This window comes from Garra rufa, chromosome 8 (assembly GCF_049309525.1).
Source record: "Garra rufa chromosome 8, GarRuf1.0, whole genome shotgun sequence".
Taxonomy (NCBI): Eukaryota; Metazoa; Chordata; class Actinopteri; order Cypriniformes; family Cyprinidae; genus Garra; species Garra rufa.
The window spans coordinates 30,947,827-30,957,505 of record NC_133368.1 but is presented as its reverse complement, the minus strand read 5'-3'; the positions used below and the strand labels follow the sequence as shown (position 1 = coordinate 30,957,505).

General features: G+C 35.0%; 1 protein-coding gene across 1 annotated transcript in view; it reads left to right on the top strand.

The window, feature by feature from the left end:
• The first annotated feature begins 1,457 nt into the window (after positions 1–1,457).
• Positions 1,458–9,679, top strand: part of pcbp3 (poly(rC) binding protein 3) — a 29,199-nt gene continuing 20,977 nt past the window's right edge. Inside the window, exons 1-6 of the mRNA XM_073845378.1 lie at positions 1,458–1,618; positions 1,910–1,933; positions 2,044–2,076; positions 2,746–2,862; positions 5,233–5,364; positions 5,974–6,102. Coding sequence (XP_073701479.1) covers positions 1,544–1,618; positions 1,910–1,933; positions 2,044–2,076; positions 2,746–2,862; positions 5,233–5,364; positions 5,974–6,102 — 510 coding nt within the window. The 5' untranslated portion in view covers positions 1,458–1,543. The remainder of the gene's footprint in view (positions 1,619–1,909; positions 1,934–2,043; positions 2,077–2,745; positions 2,863–5,232; positions 5,365–5,973; positions 6,103–9,679) is intronic.

Below are 9,679 nucleotides of genomic sequence, written 5' to 3'. Positions count from 1 at the left end.
ACTGGTTTTGTGGTCCTGGGTCACATTTATTTCATTTTTGTAAATTTGGCAGATTCTGTCTTTGTCCACCTGTAATATTGTCCTTGTGTGTTTGTGTTGAGAGCCTTTTTGAGCATTGATTTGAATGCCTGCTTTGAAATCTAAATCTTGTATTTTTTGTTATTTGAGTTATTTATTTAATAACAGTTACTATAATTGAGATCAGTTTGGTTAGGATGTCGTTTTTGTAAGCTATGTACAATATCTTCTAACACTGGCATTATAGCCAATGAAATATTTGGCTCAGTTGTGCAACAAGCCAAATAACTTTAGTGGCTGTTAGATTATGAAATTATGTTGAGATTACAGCCTACTGAATATGATATAAAGTTGAGTTTGATTACTTGTAAAGTGCTCCCTCTTGTGTTCAAACTATGCATGTAAAAAGCTATTAATTATGTCGCTGTGTGGTGTTAAAGGAATGTTCCATATTCAATGGACTCACTTACAGCATAATGTTGTTTATCACAGAAAACCGTCAGACACATAAAAAAAATCTCACGGGAATAAAACAAATAAAATGTATAGCCACAAATTCAAATTCAATCTTTACAGGAATTAACAGGAATTAGACATCCGTTTTAAAGTAAAAGGATGATTTGCAGAACTCAAGTAAAAGTTTTTTCCTGAATAATTCATTTAAGTATTTTAATAAAGCTACAATAAAGCTATTTCTATTTTTTAAACTCTCTAGAATAGACTGTATGTTTCGTTTCAGTGTTTTATTTTACTCGCATCTGATTTTACTTGCCTATTTTATTTATTTTACATTAAAAGTGGGAGTCATAAGATTTTTTTAAAGAAATTAATACTTTTATTTAGTATGAATGCATTGAATAGATCAAAAGTGACAGTGAAGAAAGCATTATTGTTACAGAAAGATTTCTCTTCCAAATAAATGCTGTTCTTTTGAATCCTGAAGAATGTTTCTGTAACTGTTTTGAGAACAGTACAAAATCAGCATATTAGAATGATTTCTGAAGGATCATATGGCACTGTAGACTGGAGTAATGATGCTGAAAATTCAGCTGTACCATCGCAGGAATACATTATATTTTAAAATATATTGAAATAGAGAACAGTCATTTTAAAATGAAATAATATTGTTTTTACTGTATATGTCATCAAATATTTTAAGCCTTGGTAAGCATAAGATCTTTTCAAAAACCAACCACAAACTGTTAAATAATAGTGCGTTTATTTTAAATTAGTTGGGAAAAGTCAAAATTATTTTCTGTGACAAACAGCATCATGTCTCTAATGCTATATATTTTGAACCTGGAACATTCCTTTAATTCTGAGCTTCCGCTCTTGAACAGAGCCAAACGTTCTGCGACCCTCTTGGTTTCTAATTTAGAAGTCTGTGGGCTCTTCATGACTCTTGTCTGTGATTGTCCCATCCCCCCATGCAGGTGACTGGTTGGCTGCTGTACCATCATTCTCGTCCTACTCCTGGGGATTTCCTGTCACGTGACCATATTCCTGCTTCACCTCCACTCCTAGTATGGAACCCAACAAAGTCCAGTCAGAGGGCGGGCTGAATGTGACCCTGACCATCCGGCTTCTCATGCACGGCAAGGTAAGTTGAGCCCGCAGAGCAGCACAGAGCGAAGTGGATGGGGGTGGGCTTCTGATGTCACTGCTGTGTGCCTGAGGGATCTGTCCTCTCCTGACCCACTGTTTTAGGCCAAGGTGAATCAGGGGTTGTCAGAACCAGTGACCTTTCAGACTCATTAAATCTGCGTAAACAAGGATTGAATATAAAATATAGCAGTTTTCATGAGGAAATGTGTTCATATACAATTTTGAATAGCCAAGATGCTCAAGCTTGTAATGATTTATTGGTTCTTTTCTTCTTCTTTTTTTGCAGGAAGTGGGAAGCATCATTGGGAAGGTATGTTAGATACTGACATTGTGTATGTGTTTGGATAGATAAATAAATAGATGGATAGATGTGTATTTTAAGCACTAACTCTAAATGTTCCACTCTTCTTTTTGCTACAGAAAGGGGAAACTGTGAAGAAGATGCGTGAAGAGGTATGTTTCTTCTTGCTAATTTGTTTTACCAAAATCTCTTTTTGTTGTTGACATTAGTCGACCTCACACTGACCTCAGAATTGTTTGTGTAAAAATAATAATAGTAATTTGAAATTAACTTATTTCCCTTTTGCACCTTTGAAGGAATAGAACTTCTGAATGAAAATTTCCTGATAATTTAGTTACCCCCATATCTTCCAAGATGTTCTTGTCGTTCTTTCTTCAGTCGAAAAGAAAATAGGGTTTTTGAGGAAAACATTCCAGGATAGTGGACTTCAATGGGGATCAGCAGGTTGAAGGTACGAATTACAGTTTCAATACAGATTCAAAGGGCTCTACATGGTCCCAGCCAAGGAATAATACATTTTTTAACCACATTCCGATCATGTAGACCCCTTTGAAGCTTAGTTGAAACTGCAGTTTGGTTCTTCAGTTTGTTTATTCCCATTGAAGTCCACTATATGAATAAAAGTCCTGGATTGTTTTCCTCAAAAACCTTCTTTTCGACTGAAGAAAGAAAGACATGAACATTTTATAGGGGTGAGTAAATTATCAGGAAATTTTAATTACTTTAAGCATGTTTTTGAGTTGTTAAAAGGGTCTTGAAGTCTCTCAGACCCAAAGCAGATCAAGAATATGAGTGTTAACTTGACGTTTAACATCTTACAGAGCGGCGCTCGCATCAACATCTCAGAAGGAAACTGTCCTGAGAGGATCGTTACCATCACTGGACCCACAGATGCCATCTTTAAGGCCTTCGCTATGATCGCGTACAAGTTTGAAGAGGTGTTGGCTGAGTACAATATATAAAAATCTCACTTAACATAAACAAACCACTTAACAAAACTGACCAAATTTATTTGATGTTAACAGAAAATGGTATTCACTATCGTTCAAAAGTTAGGGGTTGGTAAGATTTTAAAATGATTTTGAAAGTCTTACGTTTACCAAGGCTACATTTATTTGATCAGAAACACAGTAATATTATGAAATATTACTACAATTTAATATAACTCTATCTGTTTTAATATATTTTAAAATGAAGTTTGTTTTTTTGATGCAAAACTGAGTTTTCAGCATCCATTACTCCAGTCTTCAGTGTCACTTGGTCCTTCAGAAATCATTCTAATATGCTGATTTGGTGCTCAAGATGTATGTGTCCCTGGATCACAAAACCAGTCATGAGGGGCAATGTAGAAATTGAGATTTATACATAATCTAAAAGCTGAAAAAAAAAGCTTTCCATTGATGTATGGTTTGTTAGGATAGGAAAATATTTGTAAATCTTAAAAATCTGGAATCTGAGGGTGGAAAAAATATAAGTATTGAGATAATCGCCTTTAAAGTTGTCTAAATGAAGTTCTTAGCAAAGCATATTACTAATCAAAATGTAAGTTTTGATATATTTACGGATGGAAATTTACAAAATATCTTCATGGAACATGATCTTTACTTAATATCCTAATGATTTTTGGCATAAAAGAAAAATAGATCATTTTGACCCATACAACATGCTACTTAAGACTGGTTTTCTGGTCCAGGGTCACTTTTTATTATCAATGTTGAAAACATTAATGCTGCAAAACTTGTTGTGCAGAATTTTTAACTGATTTTTTGTAATAAATTTTTTACGTAATAGTTGTAGAAAAGTCCTTACTATACGTTTCAGTCAATTTAATGCATTATTGCTGAAAAAAGTATTCACTAAAAAAAAATTAATTTAATTTTGACCCCAAATTTTTGAACAGTAGTGTATATCTCAGTATACTGAAGTTAGAAATGTAATAAAAAATGAGCAATACTCTTTTTTTACAGGGTTCCCGTGGGTCCTTGACATCCTTGAAAGTTTGTGAATCTATTAAAAAAAAAAAAAATTCAAGGCCCTGGAAAATTCTTGAAAATAAACAGAGATAGATACAGGTCCTTAAAAGTGCTTGAATTTATGTTGTGCAAGAAGTTTTCTCGAAAAAATCTATATTATTCCCTCCGGTCTGCTAATGTGTTATTTTGCCAACACTTTGTGACCTATGTATACTAGCTTGCTTGATTTACGTTAGTTGCGCACATTTATGACAAATAAAATATAAGATCTCAAAATGCTTTTTTTGCATAGTTGTGTTTGACACATGAAAACTGTAACAGTGTATCTTACAAGGTAACATGTAGCCTTGCTTTTACTTGAAATGTGGGGGTAATGGACCTGGAAAGTCCTTGAATTTGAAGTTAACCAAAGTGTGGGAACCCTGTTTTTAGTAATCCAGTGAATTCATTTGAAATCAACAATACTTCATCCAATTTTGTTATTTTCTCCTTTTATTTGGACCTTAATGAACACAAACCGAAAGACATTAAATGATTAGTCTGGCTTAGGGCTGGGCAATTTGGCTTAGAATCAAAATCTCGATTAATTGAACATTTTAACCCGATTACGATTAATGAACGATTATTTTATTTATTAATAAAATTATATTTAATTATATTTATATAATATTTATTTTTTTGCCCTCATAGTTCACTGACAAGTTTTGTACAGTAAATATGTTCACATATTACAAGCGAGAGATTTTTGGATGAAGGGTGCATTACTTGATTTTAAAATAATTGAAGGAAACACACTATCTACGATCTATGATTATTAATTGAACATCAGTGTTGAACAACTGAAATTAAAGCAAGCATTGCTTAAAACGAAAAGTCACATTTTTCTTAAATTAGTGAAAATAAATAACTTGCACTATTGGAAACAAAATAAATAATTTTCAATGTTTTTCATATTAAAAGTAGAAAATAAGCAGTATCTCTAAATAAAATTACCCTTGTATATCCTGTAAATACTTTTTACTGTATAAATACTGTTTAAGCTCTCCATCGACATGTCGGCGGAATATCGGAACGGAGCGCTAGTGTTTTTTAAAGGGAAAGTAATTGAAATAATCTTCCTGGAAAAATTTTAACGATTATAGGTTCTGAATGTCGATTTCGATTATTTTTCGATTAATCTCCCAGCCCTAGTCTGGCTTCAGTGTACATACTGCTTTACATAAAACTTTAAACACTAGAATAAATAATTTCAACGCCGAATTCTGATTATATGAGCCACATTTTGTTGTTTCATCTATATTAAAGTTGTATTCTTGCTTTCTGATATGTCTTCAGGATATAATCAACTCCATGAGCAACAGCCCAGCCACCAGTAAGCCCCCAGTCACTTTGCGCCTCGTGGTGCCCGCCAGTCAGTGCGGCTCCCTCATTGGCAAAGGAGGCTCAAAAATCAAAGAGATGAGAGAGGTATGAAACTTTGCCCTTACACCATGTGTACACTGAATGTGACAGTCGTGTTGCACATCAACAACTAATGACTGTCTACGCTGGATGCAACAAAGCAACCTATCCAAATCCTCACAAATAGAACATGGCATCAGCTTACTGTTGATTTGTTGTATCGCGCCACATCCAGTGTCGATTTTCTTTTGTGCAGACATGGTATTAAACTTATTTTCTGATCATAGATTGCCAATCTCTTTAACTGGCCTATGCAGTTTTCCAAGCGCATCTTGTATGCCAGGAGTCTTCAGCCACGAAAGCCACAAAACTCACAAGTGTATTTAAATGACACGTGCTATTCTCAGTGTAACCAGTTCCCTGCTGAGTCTTTCTATCCAGCAAGAGTTCCTTTATCTAAAAAAGGTTGAAGGGCCTTGTTGTATGGAAATCACGACATTGCTGATTTCGTTGTTCACTTTTAAATGACTTCAACAGAAACATATGCTTGCATGCAGATGGCAACATTTGGCCCAGCGTTCCCCTGAGAGCAGTGCGGTCTCAGAGCAGATCACACTATCATCAGCAGCGGATGCTCTAAATCATAGCCTAATGTTTTTTTCCTTTTCTCTCTAGTCCACAGGAGCTCAGGTGCAGGTAGCAGGGGACATGCTGCCTAACTCCACAGAGCGCGCAGTGACAATCTCCGGCACCCCGGAAGCCATCATCCAGTGTGTCAAACAAATATGTGTGGTCATGCTGGAGGTACAGTATCGTACAGTGTTGTTCAAAGGATAATTCACTCAAAAATGAAAATTCTGTTAGTAATTACTCACCCTAATGTCGTTCCAAACCCGTTAGATTTATTTTTTGATTAAATCCGAGAGCTTTCTGGGGCATAGACAGCAACAAAACTACCACGTTCAAGGCCTAGAAATGTACAGTGCCCTGCAAAAGTATTTATACCCCTTCATTTTTTTCACATTTTGTTTTGTTGCAGCATTGTTAAACTGCTTTAAATTAGTTTTTCCTCACATCAATTTACACTCCATACACCATAATAACGACAAAGCAAAAAACAGATTTGCAAATTTTACAATTTTATTAAAAAAAAAAAAAAAAAACACTGAAATAAGTACATTGCATAAGTATTCATACCCTTAACTCAGTACATAGTTGAAGCACCTTTACAGCCTCAAGTCTTTTTGGGTATGATGTGACAAGCTTTGCACTTCTGCATTTGGCAATAATCTGTCATTGTTTGCCTCACCTTTTCACCTCTCAAGCTCTGTCAGCTTGGATGGGGGCTGGCAGACATTTTCTAGAGTCCTAGTTGTTCCAATCGTCTTCCATTATGGATAATGGAGGCTACATGCTTCTGTGAACCTTCAAAGCAGCAGATTTTTTTCTGAACTCTTCGCTAGATCATTGCCTTAACGCAAGTCTGTCACTGAGCTCTAGAGGCAGTTATCTTGACCTCAGGACTTGGTTTTTGCTCTGATATGCATTTTCAGCTGTTAGACCTTTTCTGAGAGGTGTGTGCCTTTCTACTGTAAATCATACTCATTCAAATTAATTTGCAACAGTTTAACTCTACTCGAAGTGTAGTAACACCTAGAAGCAATATGAATGCTCCTGAGCTAAATTTCGAGTGTCCCAGAAAAGGGTATGAATACTTATGCAACAGGATCTTTTCCGTTTTTTATTTCTAATAAATTTGCAAAGTTGTTACAAACCTGTTTTGTGCTTTGTCATTATGGTGTATGAGATGCAGATTGATGTGGAAAAAAAAAAGTAATTTAAAGCAGTTTAACATAATGCTACAACAAAACAAAATGTGAAAAAAATGAAGGGGTATGAATACTTTTGCAAGGCACTGTAGTAAGGACATCAATAAAATAGTCCATGTGACATCAGTGGTTCAACTGTAATGTTGCGAAGCTACGAGAATATCTTTTCTGTGACAGTCTTTGACAACAGTACCACAATAGTTTTACTTTTAAAGCTTAAAAGTTTTATTCCCCATTCATTTAAACTGCACAGAGCAGGGCAACCAGTACACACAGTACATTTTCCTTTTGTGTCTCACTAATGTTTGGGACACCATGAGGCTGAGTAATGATGAATGAATTTTCTTTTTCTGGGTGAAATCCATTCGTTATGACAATAACAATGGGGTGGATGCACAAGCATACACACAGCTACACTCCATTACAGCCACCCTGCCAAAGAGAGAATACATTGTTTTACCTGTGATTAATGAGAAACACAAAGCTTCCGTTGGCTTGCTTACGCCTTCTCTCGGTTTATTGATTTAAATGTTATTCTTATCCGCCAATGGCGTGTAGGGCTGATCTCCTGCTGGGGTGAATTGTGCTCTGATTGGGCATTATCAATGCTTTTCATTCTTGGCTTGTACAGACACAGACATATTTCTAACGTAATCAGATCACCGGGGACTTTACAACAGGTACTGTCTCATCCTTTGCGTGTAGCTGAAATTTTAGGGCTATTTTTTTACTTTTATAAATGTGCAGAATACTTCACTTATTATTATACCCAAAGTTCAATGCGCTCGGTTGGATCTTCAATTTTCAGCGTGACAAATGATTTGGAAATAATATCAGCCACATTTGTTAACATATAAATGCTAAAGCACTTTATACTGCTCTAGTATTCACTTGTGGTGGTGTTGAACAAAGCCATTTTTCATTTCTAGTGTTTCAAATGAATGCGAAAGTCTCTTTCTTGACTCTTTATTTGATTGGAATCCCACAAGTGACGGCATGAAATGCTAACAGGTTTATTTCAGATACTACTTACTGATTTAAACAGGCAATGTGGTGAGATTATGTAATCATGGTATACAACTGTTGAACACTTTTATTGCTTTATTGCTGTACTAATAGAAAAAAATATTTATGAAATACAGTTGAAGTCAAAAGTTTACATTACCAAAATAAGAGGGATCAAACAAATACATGTTATTTATTATTTGGTACTGACCTGAATAAGATATTTCACATAAAAGATGCTTACAAATAGTCCAGAAGAGAAAATAACAGTTGGATTAAACTTTGAATTTAAAGATCAGGGTAAATTTAACTAATTTTGTCTTCTGGGAAACATGTAAGTATCTTCTGTAGCTTCTGAAGGTCAGTACTAAATGAAAAAAATATGATATTCAGGCAAAATAAGAAAACTGTACACATCTTCATTCTTTTCAAAAGTTTACACCCCTGGCTCTTAATGCATTGTGTTTCCTGCTGAAGCATCAGTGAACGTTTGAACCTTCTGTAATAGTTCTGAGTCCTTTAGTTGTTCTCATTGTGAAAAAATGGATCTCAAAATCATACAGTCATTGTTGGAAAGGGTTCAAAAAGACAATAATACTGAAAAACCAAAGAATTTAAGGGACCTGAAGGATTTTTTCTGAAGAACAGCAGGCAGTTTAACTGTTCAGGACAAACAAGGGACTCATGAACGACTATCGCTAAACAAAAAAGGAAAAGAAAAAAAAAAAAACAGCTGTGGATCATTCAGATAATAACACAGTTTTAAGCATTAAATGTATGTATACTTTTGAACAGAGTAGTTTTTATAAATTCAACTATTATTTTCTCTTGTGGACTATATGCAAAGTCTTTATGTGAAATATCTTATTCAGGGCTGCGTTTCCCAAAAGCATCGTAAGCCTAAATTGATCGTAGCTCCATTGGTTTCAATGGGTCTATGATGTACTTAGGCTTACGATGCTTATGGGAAATGCAGCCCAGGTCAGAACATTATTATACTTATGTTTTTAGAGGACCATGTGACATTGAAGACTTGAGTATTGATGCTGAAAGTTCAGCTTTGACATCACAGGAATAAATTACATTTGAAAATATATTAAAATAGAAAACAGTTATTTTAAACTATAATGATATTTCACATTACAACTGTTTTTACAGTATTTTTAATCAAATAAATGCAGCCTTCGTGAGCATATTTTGCTTTCAAAAAACAAAAAAATACTTACCAACCCCTAGCTTTTAAACGGCGTACTTCAACATGTTTAGTAAAAGTCAGCCAGCATTCCATTCTGGGCACTTACTCTGTTGACTTTTTGCTACAGTACTTTGATATTTCAGCTTGGCTTTTGACAACCTTCCTTTTTAATGGATTTTCTTTTGTAGAGTAGGCTGTTTGAGCTTCACAACACACAGCCTAGAGAATACAAATCTTCAAGCGCCGGGGTCTCACAACATCTGTGCTCCTGTCTGACTTTGTTTTTGTACAACTTTACCACACAAACACTCCACTATGCACACCTGTCTACACCTGTTTCCTGGTCTAATGC